General features: G+C 40.5%; 1 protein-coding gene and 4 non-coding genes across 6 annotated transcripts in view; all 5 read right to left on the reverse strand.

The window, feature by feature from the left end:
* Positions 1 to 562: 562 nt before the first annotated feature.
* The window catches only part of WDR43 (WD repeat domain 43), a 35,347-nt gene continuing 11,110 nt past the window's right edge, over positions 563 to 24,799 (reverse strand). Inside the window, exons 4-18 of one of the 2 annotated variants that reach the window (XM_026649588.2) lie at positions 18,083 to 18,203; positions 16,862 to 17,001; positions 16,145 to 16,247; positions 15,102 to 15,166; positions 14,457 to 14,628; positions 13,859 to 13,945; positions 9,934 to 10,065; positions 9,253 to 9,390; positions 7,740 to 7,826; positions 5,934 to 5,965; positions 4,223 to 4,286; positions 3,150 to 3,263; positions 2,559 to 2,628; positions 1,874 to 1,926; positions 563 to 1,726 (exon numbers count right to left, since the gene is read on the reverse strand). In XM_026649588.2, coding sequence (XP_026505373.1) covers positions 1,586 to 1,726; positions 1,874 to 1,926; positions 2,559 to 2,628; positions 3,150 to 3,263; positions 4,223 to 4,286; positions 5,934 to 5,965; positions 7,740 to 7,826; positions 9,253 to 9,390; positions 9,934 to 10,065; positions 13,859 to 13,945; positions 14,457 to 14,628; positions 15,102 to 15,166; positions 16,145 to 16,247; positions 16,862 to 17,001; positions 18,083 to 18,203 — 1,519 coding nt within the window. In that variant the 3' untranslated portion in view covers positions 563 to 1,585. Of the gene's footprint in view, positions 1,730 to 1,873; positions 1,927 to 2,558; positions 2,629 to 3,149; positions 3,264 to 4,222; positions 4,287 to 5,933; positions 5,966 to 7,739; positions 7,827 to 9,252; positions 9,391 to 9,933; positions 10,066 to 13,858; positions 13,946 to 14,456; positions 14,629 to 15,101; positions 15,167 to 16,144; positions 16,248 to 16,861; positions 17,002 to 18,082; positions 18,204 to 24,799 lie in introns of both variants that reach the window. The other variant, XM_026649587.2, reaches the window with a different exon arrangement.
* Positions 12,679 to 12,756, reverse strand: LOC112105412. Its single transcript, XR_002908012.1, has one exon. It is a non-coding gene; the product is annotated as a small nucleolar RNA SNORD53/SNORD92 (small nucleolar RNA).
* Positions 16,666 to 16,745, reverse strand: LOC112105413. Its single transcript, XR_002908013.1, has one exon. It is a non-coding gene; the product is annotated as a small nucleolar RNA SNORD53/SNORD92 (small nucleolar RNA).
* LOC112105414 lies at positions 17,852 to 17,935 on the reverse strand. The gene has a single exon (XR_002908014.1). It is a non-coding gene; the product is annotated as a small nucleolar RNA SNORD53/SNORD92 (small nucleolar RNA).
* On the reverse strand, positions 22,177 to 22,254 carry LOC112105411. The gene has a single exon (XR_002908011.1). It is a non-coding gene; the product is annotated as a small nucleolar RNA SNORD53/SNORD92 (small nucleolar RNA).

Consider the following 24,799-nt stretch of genomic DNA (forward strand, 5'->3'; position numbering starts at 1 on the left):
CACTAAAATCTGTTTTAAATTGATTTAAACTGGCACAGACCTCTCCATGGGAACACACATTGTTTAACAATGGTCATATCAATTTAGCTTAGTTTGGTAACTGAGTGTGTGCAGGCAAGGCCTCAGGGCTTCTGTATTTACCTTCTCTCCATGGCACAGGTATAACGTGTGCCTAGTTTATGCTACCAAGGAGATTTTTTCCAATTGACAATACTTTGAAACATCACCTAGGATTGGGAAAAACCAAGCCATGCTTCTCCCACCTTCCAACTTCACCTATAAGATTTTGAAGTGAACTTGGCAGACAATGCCATGCAGAACACGAGAGAATCCAACTTGCTCTCCCTCAGAGCACCTGGAAGTCAAATGTAGTGAATGCTTGTTTGTGTCGGTGAAGCCAGCAGATACAGCTAAAGACATAGGGAGCTGAGAATCTGAGTTACCACTGGATGTGCTTCAAGCCCAGAACATGGTCAGCATTTTCCCCTGGATACCTGCTTATGAGACAACTCCCTCAAGCACACCACCTCTTCTATCCCCACATATATTACAGAACAAGTACTTGGTAAAGGAGATGTATATTTATTCACTTTACAAAGAGGGCAGTATTTAGTTGCAACAGCTCCATTTATAGACAAATATACTGTACATTATATTGGTGAATGGCTCAAACCTTTACCATATCTTGCTCTTAAAAATGTGTTTATACCACTTCAGCTTCCATTAGCTGAGCAAATAGCAATCCTTGTTCTGCCACTGAGAGATTAAAAATCAGTAATAAACGTATACACTTTGCGTTACATATTCACAAGCATTCACCCTCCCTCTCCCCTAATTTTTTTCCATTCCCCCTCCCCCTCAAGATGAAGTCTCTTCCCGGGTCAGCGTTAAACTTATATACAGGATCAATTAAAACAAATTAGAAACCACTGATAGTTCTAATGTCCTTCTGAAGCACAAAAAAAGCCATAGATTTATACATACATATAAAAGTCGAGTCCAATTTTATTTAAAAAAGAAAAAGCTGTTTGAAACCAGGTTGGCATTCAGACATTGCCAAGGCATGGGTGAACCTATGAGGAGAAAATGAAGAAATTCAATAGTGAATTTAAATATTACAAAAATATTTTTTATTTTTATTTTTATTTTTTTGAAAAAATGCAGCAGGATGCCCACTTGCTATCGCTAACTGAAGCGAGAAGAGAAGGTATAGTCTGATCTTTGATCTGTTATATTTTAAACAAATTCAATGTAAAGCTGCAACAAGTTTACCACACAAATGGCGGTGGCAAGTTTATTTCACTTGAATACAAATATGCTTGTCCATGAGACGGGGGTAATCTGACCATGAGATGGCAAAAATTTTATATATGAGCTCAGGGATATGGGACAAGAGAAGGCTGGCATGGTTAAACATTCTGGATTCAGGAATGCACAGTGCCCAGAAGTGCCTCTGCACATGGGGAGTGCAGACTCATGCCTGGCTATGTGACTACAGCAACTTTCAGCAAGGCGATCCAGAATTTTAGAGTTCTGGCAGCCCACTTCTTTTAATAAGTGTTTCATTTTTGTTTAAAACCATCTGTTATTCTTCTTCACTTTCATTTTCTGGGTCCAAATCAGATTCCCCATTGATTTCTTTTTCAGCCGCCATTTCTTGTTCATCTGATTGCTCCCCTTTCTCTTCATCTGATTGCTCCCCTTTCTCTTCATCTTCATCCCAGTTCTCCTGGAACGAACGAACAAAAACAAAACAAAAACAAAACAAAAAGACAGGAACAGCTTAATATTTGGTACAAGCATTTCTGCAATCCTATACTCCTGCGATCAGTCAAGTGAAGGACAGAAGTCCTGGACAAAGAATTTTACTTACATCCGAATCTTTATCTGCAATCATCTCATCTTCAGAACCATCCTCGGAGGATTCTGTAAATGGAAAACGAAACGTAAGTCAGGAGTACACAACAGGTTTGATACAGTCTTTACTCAAATGAAATCCAAGATCATGTGCCACTACATATATTAACTAGCTGTGCCATTTAAGACATCTACCAAAACTGAACGTTCAGTTATTTTGATCAGTATAAATCAAGCACTGTTGCTTAATCATCATCCTATGCACAATATTTCAGAGCTGACATAAGACCCAAACCTCAGGTCTACAGATATTTTAAATCCTCTGGATTCTGAAAGCGTCGTCTAGTGATTTATCTTCAGGAAAGGTGCATTCTGTACTAGAGACCTGGGCCAACAAATCTGGATTCCTGGCACTACAGTTAAGCAGTATGTTGGACTTGCAGTTACCACCAGGGTTTTCATAACTGGAGAGGAAAAAATCCAACCAACCAAAAAGCTACTTGACAACTCCATACCACCTTCTCCCCTCCACTGTCTTCAAGCAAAACGTCCATGGTAGATCACACAGCGAGAGGCACAGAATTGGAATGTGGATGGCTGGCAAACGTTAGCTGTAACCTTAGTAAAGGAGCTGAGCTACACCAAGTGTACAATGGTTCGATCTGTTCTCAAGGTAACCCCACAGGAAGTCTTCTGCTTACCTTCCTCATACACTAGTTTTGCAGTCTGATTAATATCAGTTGCATCCTGAATTTTTTCCAGTGCTGCAACCTGAAAGAGATTTGCAAATCACAATAAACTGCAGTCATGTAATCCAACCTTAAAACCTACCAAGTGTTTACAAAACTCATCACAATTTAAGTGAAATCTCCATCAAGCCTGGATTTTATTCTTCCATCCATATCTATAGTTTTAAAATAGCTGAGTATTTAGGATGGGCAGAAAAGTTGTAATACTAAAGAGAAGAGAGACACATCTTAAGTGGTTTAAAATTCTCCTGCTTATTTCCAGTCTAAAAATCTTGAGGATCAGCATATAAATCAGAAGGAAAAAAGTGACTGAACCTTCAATGAAAACACATCTCCAATTAAGTAATATGAAGTCAGTTTAGAAAAATATGGTCAGTAGCAAGATGTTCGTTAATCAACTGTGCTGCCTTCAGCATTATCAGTGTGACTATCCAGCAACTGTACTGAGCTGTGGATGGCAGGTTTGGTCGCATCAAATTTGAAGACAACCACTATTTCCAAAACATTTCCATCTTATACCCCAATGTTTAAGCTTGAACTTACCTGGGTGATGATAAGATAGAGTTTTCCATGGAGGCGAGAGAGCTTCTGCAATGTTTTTACTCTGCTCTCCATTAACTGATATAGCATACCAAGCTGGGGAACCAGGTCTGGCAACTTTAGAGAGAAAAAGCATAAGAATGAGGCTGTTTTGTTGTCCTCCTCCACTTCATAAGAAGATTCTAAACTGCATTTTAGGTGCTGCCTACAGAGTCCTTGCTCACATTGCCTCTCAGACAAAATGAGAACTGAGATTTCACTATGTATGAACGATTATTACTTCAAGCAGTCTGTTAAACCAATGCTTGTCTAGGCTCTCATCCACTTTCAGCTCATGCAGATCTAATTTTCCTTCTTCACTTGATTGTGGTTTACAGCATTAAGAGAACTAATGGGAAGGGCTAGTATGAACGGGAACTGCACAAGTATCAGCTGAGAGTCTGGGAATGTCAATGCACATCAGTCCTAACCCACAAACTCCCACATTGTAGACCTAGATCTTTCTGGAACAGAAGACCGATTGTGCCAAACTAGTGGTTTCTATCACTAGGTCAAGACTAAATTCATCCTTCACTTGTGGTAGGCTTTGAAGCCAGAAGCCAAGAGACTAAATGCTCCTGCATTAGCTTATCCATGACACCCAGCTAATACTCCATTTCCAGCATACTTTTATGCAGTAAAGCTAGCCGCACTCAAGATAGTCTCAGGTCAGTCTGCAGTAGGAAAGTACTTGGGCAATTTCTGTTTAGGAAGTTCACCCAACAAGCCTAGAACATCATATATTAAGCCAGCTCTGTGTATAGGTCCATAACTAACAGAGGCATGCTAATCAGTTTGATTTAGTGCTAATGGTTGTATTGGATAATGCCAGCTACCAGGTAATTTATAGCATGTTGTGGCAAAAAAAGTGTTGCCCATGACATGAAACATCCTTTTGGGGGAGGTTCATTTAGACAGTAGTAGCACCAGATTAGGATGTTAGGAGGGTTGACTTTTAATGGAAGAGCAATAGCAAAACAAGAACAGAGGTACATTTTAGTTAGCTGCAAGCATCAACCGTAGAGCAAGATACTTACTGTGGAAAGGTAGGATGCATGTATAGTGAAAACAGACTTTAGCCACCGGACCATCTGTGAGGCACTGGAGGAGAGAAGAGCAGAATAAATCAAAGATGAGTGTAGCCAAGAGAACACCTTGTGTTTTGACCACTAAAATGGTTTAAATCAAAATGCTTCAGCGTTTTGTTTTAGAAAAGAGAAGCCAAGCTAGAAATAAGAACAATTCATCTACACAGATAGGAGACTTAAAAAGTTCCATTAGAACTGGAATAGTCATTTAAGTGTCTGAGTTATACTAAATTTTCTCTTCGTTGTTGCTTCCAATATCTTCCCTGACAAGTTTAGATTGATCAAAGATCTAAAGCATTCTTTTTCTTTTCTTTTTTTCCTTCAAATTATGGAGTAAACTTTGCCTCCCAACATAAGAGCAGAGTAGATAGCTCTGGGAGTCCTAAAACAGTCCCAGTACTGATAGAACAGGTTCTACACAGTGCTGAGATGACTAATCTAGTAGCTATTTAACAATTCTTTTCTCAATATGAACAAGTTTTACTATTTTGTGATTTATGGGTTAATATACAATTCAGATTAGATTATCCTTTGTGGTATTTATCTTTGTAAACCATACATATTAATTCCCAATATTGACAGCTATACAAATATTCACAATGTATGTACAGTCTTAATTTTGAAATCAGAAACTAAATCTGAGATAATTTGACCCCGCCACACACACACACTTCTGCCACCCTTCCCGCCCCCACTCCAGGTTATAAGTGACGTTCTGATTTGGGAAAGGCAGTGAACAAGTATGTTCTAACTGCAACTTGTTTAACCCAACTATTAAGAGCGGTTTCATTACACACACACACACACACACACACACAGACATTCTTAATGGCTGACCTATTCATTTAAGGATTTTAACTGAGTTTCTGAAACATTAAAAGGGCACTGGGTTAACAAAGATTTTTGGTCAATTTAACTGAGATTTTAGAAGCCCTCCACTGAGCAAAATGTCTCTTCTATTAACACAATAAAAGTGCACAATCAAAAAAATTTCAGTATAAAGTTTATTCAGAGGTACTACTCTATTATATTCATTCAAAAATCTCACTGCATTTATCGCATATTTTGTTTCTTTAACAAAAATATGAAAAGAATGCCTAAGTTTTAGCCATTTCTCTCTAGGGCAATTAAGGCACCTATTGAAGTTATCTGTTTATGTGTGATAACAGAATTATTATTTATATGCAATATCACAAAATGGACATATGCAGTTTCTTCATTTCCCTGCCCTCCTGTATTTCCCGGTCCTCTTGCTGGAGTTAACAGGTTTTTGGATATTTGTCCTCAACAATACTGCTTTATTTGTATACGGATACTTGTAGATTTTAGCTGCTGGCTGTGAGTTTAACTATTCTGTTTTAATTATAAACTGCTGATACACGTGGCCAGAAGTCCAGTGGGTAATGAGTTAAGGGAATATTGTTTCCAGACTCAGACGTCCTTTTCTATTTCTCTTACATTTTGATGCAATGATTTCTCAAACAGACTGAATTCAGACAGAAACGCCCCCAAACAGCTGGAACCTCCATCAGTCAAGTCAGATATTTCCTTTCATGAGGCTATAGTTTTATAACCACTACCATGGGCCTCCTCCAAACAAATGAAAAGGCACCATTCCTTTAAAAGTCAGCTAAGCTTCCTTGTGAATCATTTCTCTTACCTGTACGGGTGGCCTTGCAACCTCTTTGTAATCTGAAGAAAGAAAGATGAGGTCGCTTAGAAATATGGTATACATGACAGTTCTCATCCTGACCTTACATCTGTATATCAGCCCAGAAATCAGGGCACAAAAATCCTCAAGTATTTAAAGTCTGCTAGAAATCACCAGCACTAAATAAGACGTACACTGTGAAGCTCATGTTGGTTGCACTATGTCCTTGTTCAGTGCACTGACTGCTTTTGGGGAAGCAGAGCTTCATTACAGTAACAGTACTGAAGCTAATATGAGTCAAGCTACATGTTACAAGTGCACATGGAAACCAGGTCATAGATGGCAGCAAGAACCAGAACTGAATCCCTCTGTGGCTGTGCATGCAAAATCTCACTATATGTAATATCTATTACAGCACCTGCTGCACAGGTGATACGTTGATAAGACAAGCTACTGTTGCAGGAAAAGGGCACTGGGCACCAAGTAAAACGTTTCAAGCACTGGAAAGGATATACTTGTCTCTCCCCGATTAACACAGTCAAATGCACTCGCACATAGCGGAAAGTGTGATCACTCAAAGAGGGGTCTATATTAGAAACACTGAATCTCACTACCTACTTAGAATCAATGTATCAGCGTGTATGCTTGGTGCAAGTGTAACATTCAAAACAAGGCAGAGTCAGCATTCCTCATTCAGGGTTACCATCAAGCCAAAGCCATTTGTATTAAAAAGCAGACAACATGCCTTAATTTTAAACAAAATGGACTTATTTCACATTCAGGTAACTCAAGTGTCTGAATGGGTTATCAGTTCAAAAGAGAAATCCACTTCCGGGTAAAGCTACACATGAGATGTTTCAGTCCAAATACAAGTGGTGGGGTTTTTTCAAACCTAGTTGAATACATGTAGAGAATTGGGATTAAAAAAAGGTAACAATGCTTAAGTGACTTAGGCTCTAAAACCAATTTTCAAAAGTGACTCAAGGTACTTAAGAACCCAAGTATCATTGGAAGTCAATGGGACTTGGGCTCCTAAATCACTTCTGACAATGGGACTTAAGCACTGTAAACAAAATTTTCACCCTCAACTGGAAGTACAAGTTCAATGTAACACTGTTGCTACCATGCCAGCTAAGTATGTATAAGGTCCCCATCACTGTAGTATCGCTGAGTGCCTCTAAGTGTGAATGGAGTTATTCTCACACCACCCTCTCAGGTAGGATAATTATCCCCATTTTATACATGAGGATCTGAGGCACAGATATTCATTAAGTCACCCATAGTCTCAAAGGAAGTCACAGAAGAAGGAGATAGCACAACCAGGAACTGAACTCTGATCTCCTGAGTCCTAGGCCAGTGTCTTCACAAAACCATCTTCCCAGTTTTTATTGTGAAAAAACCACCAGAGTTAATCCCTAGCAGGACTGACAGTGAGACAAGTTCCACTGAATGTGCAGTTATTTTGCATGGTTTCAGAGCAACACAGAACCTGACTCAGCTCTCCTGAATTAAACTTTTCAGTGACAAGTCAGACTAGTCAAAGCTGGCCTCTGATAAGTGCCCACACCAGTATGAGGTTAATACCTCGTTAACACAACCAGGAGGATAAGCCCAACTCTGGGAATGACATGGTTTCCATATGTTTGCCTCAGGAGACAATTGTCAGAGTCAAGACAAAAACTGCTTCAATACTGGATAACCTCCACACCGATTCTATGGAGTAAAAGCAGGTGTATATTTGGACTTCCCAAGAGGAAAAGCCCAGTGTTAACTTGTTCTACAACAGCAGAAGTTCTACAGCAGTAATTCTCCTACCTCATGCAGCAATGGAATGACAGCATGTACAGGTATCTTAGTTATTGTGTTCTTTATTAAAGCGTCCTTCCTTGTTTGAAGCACTTTCTGTGAAAAGAGGGGGGAAAAATATGAGATCAGAGAAACATTCATCAATAAATACATATGTATACAATCAAGGACACCAAGGACATATCTCCAGGGCATAGAACAACAGGAGACAGAAAAAGATGAGGTTTGAATCTCTGATGCTCAAATCTCAACCTTGTATGTAAAGTCTGAGGACATGTGTGCCAGAGAGAAGATGAGCACAGCGTCATCATTAATGGGGCACTTTCTAAAGAGACAAGCAAGTTCTTTGAGTGATATGCAAGAAAGCTACTAGCATGTTTGCACATTACAGAAAAGGTGTTTTTTCAGTAAATATAGTGCTCATGAAAAAATACTGGAATGATTGGGTCATGGACACAACTTCATTTTATCCATCATGTAGCCACTCCATGTTAAGATTGAGGCAAGGAAGTTTTCCTTGCTACTGTCAGTGTTCCACCTGTCCTGTGGATAAAGGACTTCAGATTCAGGACTCCCAATGCAGCACCAAGTTTCTCTTAAATTTAACCCTCCTATTCCTACACATACCCAACAGCAACTGACTTGTGGGCCCTCCAATACTTATTTATCCAAAGCATATCCACTCAGATCTCAAGTCAGGTCTAAGTAGAAACCATGCTCTAATCAAACCCCAAAGGAAAAAGTGACACATTATTAATATTAATGGAAGAACAGGTGAACTGTGACACTATAGAATTTATATGGCTAGATAACTATTTTTAACCTGACCTGTGAGGAAAGGTTATGTTTAGTTTTGAGAAAAGAAGACTGATGGGGACCTGATAACAGTCTTCAAATGTGTTACAAAGAGAATGGTGATCAATTGTTCTCCATGTTCATTGAAGGTAGAACAAGAAACACTCAATCAGCTTAATCTGCAGCAAGGGAAATTTAAGTTACATATTAGGAAAAAAACTTTCTAACTATAAGGATAGTTAAGTACTGAAACATGTTACCTAGAGAGGCTGTGGAATACCCATCACTGAATATCTTTAAGTATAATTTAGACAAACAACTGCCGGGGATGGTCTAGATATACTGTATGTGGTCCTGCCTCAGTGGGAGATGAAGACCTTTCAAAGTCCCTTCCAGCCCTACATTTCTATGTTGTATAACACAAATCGACTAGCTTTGAAATCCAGGGGGGGGGGGGGGGGGGGGAGAGACATCCAGAAGATATCTTGCAAAGCAGATCAAAATAGAAAAAAATGTAGCAAATGTCATCAATTAAAATAATGTATATGACAGGTAAACATAATGGCACTACTGTTTCTATGCCGCAAGGCAGTGGGATAATGCAAAAAGCAGCGGAGCGCAAGTGGCAAATTTAACACTAGTCATACAGCCTAGTATGCACAAGAAACCACTTCACAAGTCTAAGCAGAATAACTTGAGCATCACGTGGTGCTCTTATAACACTTACATTTAAGATATTAGGATCATTGCTTTCCAAGCCCTGAACCAAAAGCACCGCAAAGCTGTCAGTTTGTGGAAGGCCACCTTTTGTTTTTATTTTCACAGTATCAATATCCATTGCACCAAGACGGTCTTCAATGCTATCCTGCAGAAGAAATAAATATGGGCAGTGTCACTTAAACCAACTTGCAACCAAATACATAAGGCTCCGACTCCATCAATTATGTTTTCTCAGAGGTGTTTTTTGAGCCACCAGCTGAAGCAGAGCACTGAACCCTCTGCAACAGTTCTCGATGTCAAGTCCTATCTTGCTATATTTTTTAGGCAGGACAAGTTCTCATCTCTCATGACATAGCAGAGACATTCAGGAAGGAAGGAGTAAGAGCTGGAGAAGGGGAATATGGCATCTGTGTTGAGAAGTGGGGGTTCAAAGCCCAGCAACATGCTCTAGCAGAGAGAAGGCAAGAATACAACGTTCTTCAACAACATGGTAGATTTGTGGGCAACGTGTAGGACTTGGATGCAAGGCTGCCATCATTCACAGCTGCAGGGGAGCTCATCCCAGATGAAGCTCATTCACATCAAGTGATAGAATAACAGTTAGCTCTGGGTGATTATTTTGGCCAAAAGGGGAAATACAGTCCAATCTGGCATGCTTATTACTGTTTGGTAAGAGCACTTTGATTACCTCTTTGTCTCCAGGTTTTCTTTTGCTTTCCATTTTCTGCATTCCAGAGGACTGAGATTTGATGGTTGCACTATGTCCAGGAATTCCAGGCACTAAAACTTTGGCTTCTTTGTTCAGAACAGGCGTTTTTACCTAGTGACAAAGAGACATCCACACACGAATAGGAAACATGTTCAGGTGTGTTTTCTGTAGTCCAAAACATTGGTTTATTGTTTCAGACCCACACACATGGTAAAATCATTCCCTGCCATGTATTAATATCTCCTCTCAGAATCCATGTCTGGTAATAAGACAAGGAAGTCCTATAAGGAAGTTTAAAGTTGATCCCAGTGGACCATTTGCTGAACTAACTCAATTAATATTTGTAACTGGGCTAATTATACACCAAGTGAGAATCATTTATTTATATTCCAGAGTGTTCAACTAGAGGAAGTGTTTCCTAATTACACTTGACAACAGAAACACTTGCATCTTTGCTGGAAATATATATATAGTAAGTGTAGAAAATCTAACACCTTCAAACAGGGATCGCCCTATCTACCACTGAAAGACAGCAATCATTTAACAGCAGCACCATACAACAGTTTAGGGCAATTAGTGGATCTCTAGGTCAGAGGTTCTCCAACGGGGGGCAAGACCCCTTGGGGAGGTACATGTATTCGGGTGGCGGAGGGTGCGGAGGGGCTGATAAGCTTTGGGGGGGGATTAAAAACTTCCTGCATACATTTTACCCACAACAATTAATAACTAGCAAAGCTGATTCCTCCAGACACATCAGGTCCTCAGATGGCACTGTGCATTTGACTCTAGATGGTGGTGTGCATTTTGATGGGTTTCTGTTAAGCTTGCACAGCATTATACAAAGTGGCTGCCATCTGTATGTTAATACGTTTGCTACGATGTGGTGTGCACATTTAATTGTAAGCATCAACCACAGTAGCAGTTTTGCTTTTGCTCTCATTACAATAGATCGTTGGCTCTGTTTGAATCAATGACTTACTGTTTTTAATATTTAGCGAGAGTTGCATGTTGATTTATTTTTATTGGTACAGTAATTCCTCACTTAACGAAAGAACGTTAACTGGGACAACATTGTTACGTTGCTGATCTATTAGAGAACATGCTCGTTTAAGGTTGTGCAATGCTCCCTTATAACATTGTTTGGCGGCCACCTGCTTTGTCCACTGCTTGCAGAAAGAGCAGCCTATTAGAGCTAGCTGGCGGGGGCTTGGAACCAGGGTTGGTCAGCAGCGCCCCCATCAGCTCCCTAAGTTCCTTGTGCGGCAGCCTCCCAGCAGGCTATCAATTGTCAGGCAGTTCAGATGTCCCTCCCCACACTGCCGTGTGCTGTTCTTGCCCTCTGCCTTGGACCTGCTCCCAGGAGACTCGTGAATCCTGTGCAAGGAGGAAGAGGGGTGCTGATTTCAGGGTGCCCTTCCCCGCTCCTGTACCCCATCTCCACAGAGCAGGGTGGGGACTCAACAGCTCAGGACCAGGACGAAGGGAGCTTGCTGGCAGCAGCTGCTGTCTCAACTTGCTGATCTACTTAAAAAGGCAGTGTATTTAGAGTGGAGTCAGCGTACTTAAACAGGCAATGCTCTCTCTCACACACAGGATGTGTCTCTGTCTCTCACACACATGCACCCCCCAGCACTTTGGAAAGTGGAGGGAGTGGTGCGCTCCAGTGGGATAGCATGGGTTCATTATTACATTCAGTTTCCGCAGGGAATGTTTGCAGCCACTGCCATGCGTCTATTGTGTCTCCTCCCTTCATTCATAGTGCCTTGTAGAGTGTGAGGCTACATTAACAACATGTTAACCTTTGAGGGCTCAGCCGAGTGCTAGTTCAACATTTAGCAGCAAGGTATTCCCTGGGAAATATCCCACCCCTTCAACCAAGATTCACAATCATCATTACTATGTACAGTAGTAAATTGTTTAAAACTTATACTGTGTCTGTCTGTCTTTTGTCTGACAAAAAAAAAATTCCCTGGAACCTAACCCCCCCATTTACATTAATTATGGGGAAATTGGATTCGCTTAACATCATTTCTCTTAAAGTAGTATTTTTCAGGAACATAACTACGTTAAGCGAGGTGTTACTGTATATGTACTTGTGCGGCAGGAGAGAGGGCATAAATTACAACAGACAAAAAGAAGGGGGGGTGCAATCAAGTAAGTTTGCATCCTAGAGCAATGGTTCTCATTTAGGGAGGTAGAATACAAGTATCTGAATTAAATCAGGCCAGGATGCTTGAATAAGCAACCCTTTATCACACAAAGAAACACCATGGGATCTTTAATGAACACAAGGAAGTTGAGTTGTAAGTCTCAACTGAAAGTCAGCACATCCAGCAACACAGTGATCATTCTGGATCAATGCAGATGCAGGGAAGCGTGACACATACAGAATTCCAATAAATCACTTATTGCAGAAACCTGTTTACTTAGAGGTCATCCATTCAAGCACTGACCTGACCTAAGCCTTCTTGCTTTGAGATACGATAGGTTCCCAGTAAGCAGTAGCACTGGCTGTCAGTACACCATTACAGACTACTATAATGACTGTAGCAAACTCCATCTATCACCTCACTTCTAGTAAGATTTAGATATAGTAGGCAAAATGAGATACTCCAGTTTCAGGTTGTTACAGTACAGCAGATGTGGTTTTGAAACCTACTCTAGCTACAGATATTCGTAGGGAAGTGCCAAGTGCATGACACATGGAACTCTTCTCCAGAAGGCATGCTCAGACAGCCAAGAGAAACGTGTCTTCATGGAATTCAGCAATAAGCGAAACCAAGACGAAGGTCATCACAGCAAGCCCAAGATTCCCTATAGCTTTCACTTTGGTGCATCTATCATTGGCTTCATGACTACAAAAGAACACAAGCCCACATCTGGCTCACAGAAACCCAGAGATGTAGCAGTAGTCCGAAACCCAATAAGTCAACTCATACAGTAAAATTAAGTGTGCCACAGATTCTCGGTGTTTCAACTCAGAGTTATCAGTAAGTGTAGTTTGAGAAAATGCTGCCTCTATACATTTACATTTGTGGGATAAGTGCACTGGGTCTACAAGCCAGGAATCTTCTGAGCAGAGTGTCCACTGGGCCAACTCATACCATAATACAGGGTTCCCAGGGTACAAAAGGGGGAGCAGCCTCAACTGCCTTTTTGTTCTTTCCACTAATTCAGAAATTCTTAACCTGAAGAAAGCTGAGACTCCAAAGTTGCAAAGGCGGGGGCTGGAATTATACAACAACAACACCCTTCGCCAAAAGCCACTTACTGATGAGTATCTTCAAGGTACCCTCCCCTTTTAATACGCTGTGAACCCTGCACATGGGCTAGAGGTGAAAAATGGTCTCAACAGACGTTGCTGTGTAAGATTTCAAGTTCACATTCCCAGGTGCTGTATCCCTGGGAATTGGAACATATGAAGGCCACCTCACAGAAAAGACAGGAAACCTGATTTAAGAATCTACAAAAAAGGCAGGATTAATTTTACAGAAATACTAAAACAAGAACACCCAAACATTGCCCAACTGAGGGCTGCAAAGGCAACTTCTCATGACCCAAGGATCTGCCCCAACTAGCAAAAATTGGAGATGCCTAATCTTGAGCATAGAGATGAAGGCAGTAGTAGTTCTAGTCCACAATACCCTATCTCCATCTAAGCACTGTGTGCTAGGACTAGTAAAAGCCAATGAGATGCATTTTGTTCAAGGAATGCTATTTGTTACTGAACTTCTCCTCAGAGTGAGCTGTAGCGCACGAAAGCTTAGTCTCTAAGGTGCCCCAAGTACTCCTGTTCTTTTTTCAATGTAGAACCCTATCTTCTCTGCTAAAATGGAAGGTTTAGTAGTATTGATAAATATAAAACCGGAACAGGGACTAGGATGATGTTTCAAACAACACTCACCTTTGTTACAGACATTTCTGTGTGAAGCGCCATGGTCTTTTGAACATCTCTTATCAAGCACATGTGAGATTCGGTGGTGTTCAAGGACTAACACAGGGGAAGAGAAGAAACAGTCCACATAATTTAAACACACCACTGTGACTCATGAAGCTACTTCAACAGGTTAGAAATAACTTAGCAGGCATTATCAGTAAAGTGAAATTTCGGTTACTTCAGGAAAGCAGTTGCTTTGCTTTTCCCCAAGTCACCAGATTCCTATGTCTTTCAAGGGAACTTGTTCAGGTAATGGAGGACCTTCAACTGAAGCTTAATTTATTAACACCAGTTTTAAAGTTGCTGCAATGGAGTGGTCAACAATGCCTGCTGGAACAGCAGGAAATACCCCCAACATTAGCTATGTTGTATTTAATAAAAGAAAGCAGAATCAAAATTCCCTTTCAGACAGCTGTACTGAGGGCACTGGACACACCACAGGAAAGAGTGGCTTTACCTCGCTACGCAAGTCCACATTAAAAATTCCTCCATTCAGAGAGTAGTTGGGAGTTTGTGTTACATGCTTACAAAACATTAGGTTGCAAATGCAGTAGGCTTTACATACCACTCTCTCAATGATGGGTTGTAAGGTGTTTCCATACACAAGCAGTAATGACTGCTTGTCGGAGCAAAATGCAGCTGCTAGAATAGGGACTGGTTTTGGCGTGGCGTCACTGTCCTTTCCAGACGTTGCTATTTGGATAGTACAATTTGATGTTAAGGGCTTTTTGCAGTATCTGAAAAGAAATGATTTCATCAAAACAGATTTAGCTAAAAACAAGAATACTTTGCCTTTCTACAGCACCTTCTATCAGCTCTCCAATCAGCTCAATCTCAACAGTTTATAATTTTAAAGGTGGGTTAAGTGAGGCACAAGGAGGTTAAGCAACTTGTTTAATGTGACAGTCAATAGCAGAGTTGAGTGTAGAAGGCAAGAAACTAATTTTCACAGTCCTCTGCTCTAGCCACTAGATAACGGTACCCCACAGTTCCATATCCAAGATACCAACTTTATAGAACACAAGTTCTGAGAAATAAGCATCGTGTCTGAGGCGCGACTGGGTCCTATCTTATGACCAGGATGTAACGGTTTAAGACCCGAACAGGACCATACTTGGAAATGACTACAAACTGCCTTGCAGTATCCCCAGGTTCTTCTAAAATACAAGGTTAAGATAAAGAACTTTGAATTTTTAAAATACCAACTTACCCATTTAAGATGTGTTCAAATAAATGCAACTGTCCATCTCTGCATACAACTGCTAACTTCACTGGCTGAAAGAAAGTCACAATATATGGTCTTTATTAGATCAGAACAAACGCCCAGTTATTGATACTTCATGAGAAATTAACATATGCTACTATGGTAGGAACTTAAAATTAAACCTACTGAAGTACTACTCATATAGGCAGTCCTACTAAAATGGCTTGGGCACAAGTGGAGAGGCATAGGTTTGGTAAGTGTTTAATAAAGCAGGATTTTCAGCATTTCTACATGGAGGCTGTTTCTATGGAAGAACGTGTATGCGAGATAGCAAGTCAGCCATAACATGCCTCTTTGGCCAATTACTGGTATGCATATAATATATCATATTCCATCTGAGATCTCTACAGTAATGGATGAAAAAGTAGAAAACCTGGCTTGACGTAGTGCATTTTAAGAAGGAAAGTGAAGGATGTAGGAAAGAGGCTTAAATAGAGACTGAAATATGTTATGGAACATGCTTCAGCTGTGTCATCTGTGAATAAGATTTGTTTCAATTCCCCAATTCTTTTATGTAGAAGTTTCCCGCAGAACATCGTAACGTGCTAAAAATCTGACTTATGGAATGCATATCTGATACAATATATTAAATTGTAGTTCATTCAAAATTCAGTGGGATTGTCCTTGCCTCCTCATTTCAGGAAAACCATGGCAATACCTGAACCGTATTTTGGTAAGAAATATGCTTATTTTGTGCTACAAGATGTGGCAAGTAACTGATTGCTAATAAATGGTTTCAATCTTAGAGTCAGTTAACCATTTTCACATTATTAACAAGAATGCTGAAAAACATTTAAGGGACGGAAGTCTGAATGCTGTTACTTTGTAACTCCTTAGTCTGTAATGCCAGTTCTCAAACAAACCCATTAATTTGCATTCAACACTCATCCTTGCTTACCACACACCAGAGTGTTTTCTTCCAACATTAACAAGAAATCAGCACTGAAAACTCTAAACCAAAATGTACAAGTTCAAACTACTTCTCTTACCTCCTCTTTGCTTTCTGACATTGTTAGGTCAACAAAGATTGGCTCATCTGTAACAGTAAAAGACATCACAGCATTCTTGTCTTTCCTATCTGATCTGATCTGCCTGGAGACACAAACAGCACAATATTTAGCGTAGTAAGAAAAAACATTCATTACTCTGCTACCCTCTGCATCATCACTGAAGGAGAGCACAATATTATAAATCCCCTAAACAGTGACCATCTACAACCCAACTCTATGTGGATTAAAGACTTCTCAACTAAAGAGTGTTTTAACTATTCAAAGCTCCCCATGCCAATCATAAGTTTTCTTAAAATCCTAAGAGTGTTCTAGCCCCAAACTGTAAATTACTAAAAAAAAAAATTAGTCAAGATTCTTGTACAAAACAATCCCCAAGTGCAAAGAAAATGTGAATGTTTAACACACACTTTTTAAAAAATAAGACACTAAGAGCAAAGAAGTCAGTCATGTAACAATGCTCATAGCATGTATTATAGTCCTGAGTAGGGTCTACAGGTAGCATGCTCAGACACAGCCAAGGAAATTCACATCCTCATTTTATAGTCAGTGAATTGAAACCACAGTTGAATCATCATCGCATCAAACCAGAATAACCCTTCTGTTTATCTATGAGCAACAGAATTCAATTCATACTTTCGTGAAAAGTCTATGCTCAAACTGAGTATCAACAGATTTTCACAAGAAAAGCCTACATACCATACACTGAGTAACCGGTCACGTGCTGCTCCAGACAAGAAATAGAGCCCTGTAATTCCATCAAAGGGCTGACTTTCATTCGGAGGTCGTACCGTGGTGAACAGTAGCGCTGAAACTGCTGTTGCATGGCCTGTGAAATTCTAGAGGAAATGAAATTTTACTTGTGATGGGATGGTGAGGAGTAGTCATATAGTAAAATTTTGATGTTCGAGCTGTGATGAACATTATGCAAGCTGCACAGGTCATATCCAAGTATTACAGAATAAGTCAAGATGTTTCTACAGTGTTTTCAGTTAGAACTAGAATCCAGCTGCCTTGAACCTCATGATATTCATCAAAGAGAGAAATGAAAGAGGTTACACAAAGGAAAGAGATAGACTGATAGGTGGAATTTCAGGTTGGGAAAAACATTGAGAGAGAAAACGTCATCCTCCCCAACAACCTTCTGTATTTTACAAAGTCCCCTGTGGGACTACCCCATGAAGCAGTGTTACACAGGTACCTCTGTTACTGTCCAAAGTTATTTCCCGTCTATTCATCTTCTCACGGGGCTTACAAGAAAATGAAGACCTGTTTTCGTTTTCAGCCTACAGTTGAGTATACTGGTCGGTCAATGCACCTACTATTTTTAATTGGAGATTACCAGCAAGTAATTAAGTTCCATGTGTTTAGACCAGGTTTTTGTCTGTGTACCAAACAACAGGATGTTTGCTACTATGCCTCCCAACCTGCTAAGTAACAGATAAATAATGTAGCCGGTTACATTAAGATTGGAAAAATTGGAAAGATGCTGTCTGAAGTCTAATAGCACTGGGTCTCTGCTGAATGCTGCTGGCAGAGTCCATTGTCACATCTGAAAGGAGCTGGTTTGGTCTATTTTTTATGTCTCTAGAGTCAGAATTAGGAGAACACGCAAAAAAAGGCATCCAGTGAAAAGGAGCCATACGAAGCTTATGCTAATAGTTGGTTTGCACAGGGGCTACTGACAGCACACTCAGACACAGCCAAGGAATTTAGTGTCCTCATTCAACTGTCAGCAAGTCAAAACCACAGTTGAAGGTATCATCATAGCAGCAACTTCCAGTAGCCCCTGGACTGACAATTATTTCTTTATACTCAACACAACTTGGACATGCTGCACCAGGAAATACTAGCCACACTAGGTCAGTTTAATCAGGGAAGGATTTTTTTAGATCCAGTATAAAAAAAAAATTCACTTACTCTGTAGACTTCTTTGGTCTCCAGGTCCCACAGTTTGATAGTTCGACCAGCAGAAAGTAACATCTTTCCATCCGGGCTGATGCACAGGCAGCTAACGCTGCTATTGTCACCTTTCCATTTGCTAGATTTTTGTTTGCAAGGGAACAGAGGAATGTAGAAAGGAAAGGGGCACCAGTTAATATATCTCAAACTCAGAGCAGCAATGTTGAAGAGGCTAAGAAAAATGCAATAGATTTAAGAAGCTACAAGTTGTGTCACAGCAACTAGTTTTTTGTCCCCCCACAACCAAAGCCGTTTACACACAAGAATATTAATGTGCATCAAATAAAAAGGCCAGTCTTGGTCCATTGCTGCCCATACTTTACCATTTGTATGTAATGCTGGTGAAAGGTTCTGGACTGACTGCCCCAAAGTCCTCTACACCCAAAATAGATGTAGCATTGGCCACAGTAGTACATGATTCCTACTGCACCAGACCCCAGAAAGTGTGCTCAGCTTTTTCTGGACAGACTCTCCCAACAGAGTAATTCTGCTGTGTGCCAATATTGAGGCTTAGTTCATTAAGGGACTTTTGAGGTCCTTGAATAAAGGTGTTATAAAAGTGTCAAACGTTGCCATGTACACTTGTCTCCACTAGGAACTAGTCAGTGACCAACACACTTCACACGGGCCACTAAACTGCAAGAGGACGATCAGTGTTCATTCAATGTAAGGAGTGACCCACGCAACCGCATCATAAATATTTGGTTCATTGTTACAATTTTAAGACAGTTTTTTCTGAAATGCTTCAATGCAATATTCACAAGGTTGAATATCTTCAAAACCAAGCTAACTTATTCCACACCATCCTTGACAATCCAACAGAAAAGTCTAAATGGAACAGGTTTCATTGCCTGTACATTTCACGGGCAATGCTATGTTCAATTCAACAGAGTTCTTTGGTTTCATATGCTCTTCCAAAGAGGAAAAGGAAAAGACTAAGCAAACAGCATCCAAATTGACTCTTTCCTATTTGAATACTCGGCTCTGGGCACATTTAAAAATGTTTTAAACCAATCAATATAAAATATGACTAAAAATCATACATTACTATTTAAAGATTCCTTCCATATAAAATATTTAGATATGAAACTATACGGCAAGGAAGAGCTATATTGTGATACTGATGACAGATAGCAAGGATGCAGTCAGACAATAAGCAGCTACAGCAGGCGAGAGAACAGCAGAAGTTTTCCACTGCTCTTTTGGGTAGGTTTTGTATTTAATCCCCTTCTCTAACCCTCGTTCCCCCCCCAAAAATAAAGACAGTTCAGTGTATACACCCATTCAATGCTTTCATTTCTTACCAAACGAAGTGTGGAAGTTTCCTGCTGTTCTCTGTGTCTGATCTTTCTGCTCTTGGAACATGTGTTATTGGGCAGTGTTTCCCCTTGGAATTAGCAAAATGGATACACACCAGGATCACAGATTCGATATTCATATCAGTGGAGATTTCAAAACATATTTCAGGTGGGTTGTTTTAATACAGTTTCACAATCTTTGTTTAAAGGGATACAATTTGAACTCTAGTCCATTTTAGGAAGTTTAAAGTAGTTTCAAGTCCCATACCTGTCCCTAGATCATTCTAAGAGGACCGTTGACAGTTTGACAATCACCTTTTTCTAGGTCTTGAAAAAAATGTTTCTCTGCCCTGTTACTGTGTGAAATACTCCAAAAAACAGGAGAAACAGGGAAAATTCTTGTATCTTAGAGCTATCAACTACACAAAGTAAATATGACAGGATAAAGAAAGTTTTTTTTTTTGTTCAGTTGTTCAATCACACTAACATTATGTGTGACTTGTAACAACTGCAGGTAAGGGATGTTCAGACAGAAGTGCAATTTTTATGTTGTTGGTGTGCCTTCAGTTTATTCTAATTAAATAAATGTTTTCTGTAGTTATCTACAACAGCAGGTAACTGCAGTGAATATGGTTTCTTTCAAACGTTCATTCCCACAACGTAGGATAGGAAGGCAATCGTTGTTAAATGCTTTGAGCAGCTACTGTGAGACACTGAATACAGGTAACATGATAAACCCACACCTCTGAACAATCTGGCCTCTAGCTGTGATTTTTCAGGCATCTGCAAATCCACATGTTGAATTGATCTAAGTACTGTGTTGGTTCCAGTGATGGAGCTACAAAAACAAGACTTTAGGTGACTTGCATGGAAGCAATATTAGCTAATCAAACATCCTGTGGTACTTTTGGCTTGGTGAGCTACTGAGAACTCAGTGACAAACAGACTCAGGGCAATCCACGGAGATCAATGCTACCATAAGGAAATTCTTTAAGGAATAAATATATGAATACAGATCAGTTCCCACTGAGCATGAGGATTAGCTCCTCCAGGAAGACCCACCCCTTCTGGGGGAGCCAAAAAGAAGTCCAGGGAAGAGAGACAACTTCCTCTTCTGACACAATTTTTTAAATGTATCATTAAACCAAGCAGAGACGTATCTGCACAGTACTAATTAATCATTAGATGTGTTGCTTTTGCAGATTCCTAAAAACAACAGAAATGTGGCTTCCAGTGAAAGAATTAGGAGAAACATACAGGCTTATTGCTGCTTTGACAACTGAACTATCTGAGAAGAGATGGGCTGAGGCAGACTTACCGAGAACAAAAAAAATATTCTATAACCACCAAGTTTTACTTACTAACTGTTAACTTCCATCACCACAACACTGATGGTTTTTAATAATGTCTACTCGGAACCCTCTTTTAAAGCTTTTGTAAGAAGTCAACTATTCTGTTTAAATTATTAAAGACAATTATTTCAGGGAAATGGCACAGAAGAATAAAATTTACAGGTCACCATATTCAAGTGTACATCTACACTGCAGTAAGGGGTGTGAATGGCAGCTTAGGTAGACATACCCACACTAGCTGTACTCTAGCTAGCTCGCTAAAAATAAAAGTGAGGACACGGTGGTGAGCGCTTCAGTGCAAGCTGCAGAGGCAAATACGTACTCAGGGGAGTCAGGCAGGCTTGTGAAACCCACACCACGGCATCCTCCCTTCTAGTTTTAGTGAGCTAGCTAGAATACAGCTAGCGCCAGTAGGTCTACAGAAGCTGGCACTCACTGCCCTGGCTGCAATGCAGACATACTCTGAGAATGTCCTTTCAAAACACATCTGGCTAGATTCTGTGCAGTACCACCCAGGGCAAGAGGGGGGCAAAGGTTGCTTTATGCGACCTTTGTCTCTTTCAGATTCTGGGCTGCTGCAGGACTGAAATGGCTCAAGCAGCCCTGCGTGCTTCTGTAACTTATGGCAGGCTCCCCAGTGCTAAATAAGGGCCGTGCAGCAGCTTAGAATCTATGCAGCACCCAGCACTATGGGAACACCTCCTCCTCCCACCCCTATGCACTGGGATATGTAGTACAGAGCTACCTGCACCAATGCCATGTTGTCAGAGCAGCATATAGTAGCAAAAGGAGAGAGGCCAAATCAGTCCCACCCTCTCTTACTAAGATCACTTCAGAGACTCTGCCCCCATTCCAGATACGTTTCATAATTTCCAACACACACCAGCACATTGGCAAAGCCTTTGTATCAATATTCTGTACTCCAAACACATTGTGAGCTAGATGTTGAAAGAATGACTAACAGCTGACAAGACAACAACAGTGGTCAAACAAAGGCATTAAAGCGATTTTAAAGACAATACAGTACTACACAGATTGAGATACAGAATCTGAGACACCCTGTGACAACCTAAGGCTGTGTCCGCACTAACATTTTTCTTCCAATTCCCACTGGCGGTAGCATTAGAGTAGCCTGCGGCTGGCGAGTCCGCACTAGTACTTCCACCCTTACCACCACCAGTGGAGCTACACCAATGATAATGCAACGTTACAAGGCTTAAGTGTCCTATTGAGTGCTAGCTTTATCAAAGACGGCACTTACAAGTCAAGAGGATATGGTTTGTTCTTTAATTTTCAAAGCCTATTTTGCAATATTAAAAAAATAATAAACGGCTACTCTGACCCTCTAGCAATTGCTGCCTTCAGCTCTTTTTTGTTTCACAGTATTACAATCAGCACCAGCCTGCTCAGACAGCCAAGAGGAAGTTGTCCCCACTGCACATCAGTAGTGAGCGAAACCAAGTGGGTATCATCACAGCAAGGCATTCTGCTTAATGAACGGGCAGGGAAAACTGATTTAACGAACACTACAGTGTCAGGATAAATATTACTTCCTGACTTTACACCATCATGTAAGAACATCCTCTGGATTCCTAAGGTAAAATTTTCAAAAGCGTGTACTGTGCTACTTTTGGTCAGTGTGAACTACCACTTCAACCAGAAAATGCCATCTGCAGAACGAGTCATTCTGAAAAGAACTTCACTTGGAGAGAATTCATGAGATGGCCAGCTCACTACTCCCTCCCTGCTCTGTACTAAATCGCAGCAGCGATAGTGGAATGGGGGGAAAGAAATAGTGCCTGAGAAACTACAGGAGGGCCAATGAGGGTGTCTTAAGCGTGTAGGTGACCGCATACCATGTCATATTAAATAGGTCATTTTCCCCCAGCCATGCAGCCACTCATCCCTGTCGGGGGTCTGCAATGGCAGTGTGTTGTGGATGGCTCAGCATCCAAGAACACAATACCCTCCAAGTAATATCACCTGCAGCAGAGGAGTGCACAATACAGCTCAGGAAGGAATTGCAAATGTGGATTTAAACCACCTTTGCATTCCCTGTTCTGCTCTGGCTGTGCCAAAGGCTGGTTGGTCAGTCCCCTTGGTGTACATTAGAACTGCCTGAAGGCATCTCTAATCTTTAATGAATGCTAACATCACTAAGAGGCTCATGAAGCTGCTCGGGTTCATGCAACTATTCTACCTTACCCAAACCCATATCCCATTATGCTGGCTCTAGAGGATCCCCATAAACTAATGTGACCCTCCCATGGCTCATTTTCAGACTGCTTTGTTTTGGTGCTGATGTGCAAAGCTGCTTCACCACAAAAGAAAATGTGGCCCGATCTATGGGTTTTAGCCAATGCCCACTGACGTGAACAGAACTCTTTCCATTCACTTCAGTGGGATGTGCACCAGCCTCCAACTGTAGCACAAGTATATCATCTTGACTGTCTCATGATCATGAGTAAGACACAGCAGTTTCAGGACAGAGAAGTATGACATTGCTGGTTCCTTCCATTCAGATTCAAGCAACAGAACCAAACTTCTGCCTAAAAACTACTCACTTTTACAGAAGGGGAAGGGGGGGGGGGTCATTTTCAATGCTGAAGAAAGTTTGAGGCTCAAAAAAAGTCTGAATGAAACCTTACCAATTCTTTTGTGAACCTAAAACCCAAATGAGTTTTGCACATTAGATTTTACTGCAAATAATTTATTGCAAACAGGACTATTGTGTGTTTCAAAGAGTATCGGGTTTGTTTGGGGTTAAGGGTAAGACACCTTCTTGATTTAGGAGTTCAAGACCTATTTTTAAAAATGAGTTAGCAGCCTAAGTGCCCAAGTCACTTTTGAAAACAGTATTTGAGCTCCTAAATCATTTAGGGCACTTGAAAATTTTACCCTAAATATGTATTGTAGAGACATCTCACAAGAGTCCACTATTCTGCTGCTGAAAACCAACAGACATTTCTATAGACTCAGAAAAATGAACTCCAGTTTTGTAGCAGCAGTAAACCGAGGCGCTGTCTACACACAGTTGAGATGTTTGGTCAAATTTGTGCAATCACCTTTGATGAACACTTGTTAATCCATTTAAGAGTGACTGATGTTGATTTAACATAAATTGATACATCGGTAAGGAATTGACTTAAGTTAAGGCCTGAGATAGACAACGCAAGACAGATGAAAACAAGAGTTTTAACAGTGGTCAAGCTTTTATACAGAAAGTTTCAGTGGCAGATAAAAAAAAAAAAAGTCTTCTCATGCGCCTGCACTCACCCTCTCAATCTTGCACTGTTGTAACTCAGCCACTACTCAATGTAACAGGAAACAGAAACACTCTCAGTTTCACACACATGATTCTATTAAACCAAGAGGATGCTGGAGTATAGAAAGTAGTCATCCTGTGGACTGAGGAATTCCATCAAATTTAGTTCTGCTGAAAACACTCTCAGTAGTCAGGCTAAAAGGGCATTTTTGTGCATTACTTAGAAGAAAGGCTGACACAACCTTTCACATTTTTTGATGTCTGTTTGCCACAACCAGATTCCACAGCAATGTAGCAACCCTACCATACATATTGCTGAAGTCAGAGCAACTACTGAACACTATGTTAATAGTGAAGTCCCATGATGTTCTGTAAAACTGTGTAATATACTTACTGTTGCATCAGAGAGGGAAAAAAACCTCCTTTTAAGATTTCCTACTTTTTAAAGCTGGTTCTGTTTCAAAGGTTTCAGTTCTTGCAAGATATGAGTTTAACAAGTCCTGTCTAGATTACCTGGGGTGATCACTAGCTGCGGTGTAAGCCATTTTACAAATCTGTCATGGACTACCACAGTTGCATACGGTCTACACTAGCTAGAATAGATATGCTAGCATCATTTCCCTCACTAGCATGAACAAAAGCACCAACACCTTATGTATACTACAGATAGGTTATGCACTAGCATGGTTGCCTGACACAGTTAGTGATATCCATAATCTAACACAGATAATCTTAACTGTGGCATGCAACTGTACAAGCA

Source organism: Terrapene carolina, unplaced genomic scaffold (genome assembly GCF_002925995.2).
Source record: "Terrapene carolina triunguis isolate 2854851 unplaced genomic scaffold, T_m_triunguis-2.0 Scaffold85, whole genome shotgun sequence".
NCBI classification, from domain to species: domain Eukaryota; kingdom Metazoa; phylum Chordata; order Testudines; family Emydidae; genus Terrapene; species Terrapene triunguis.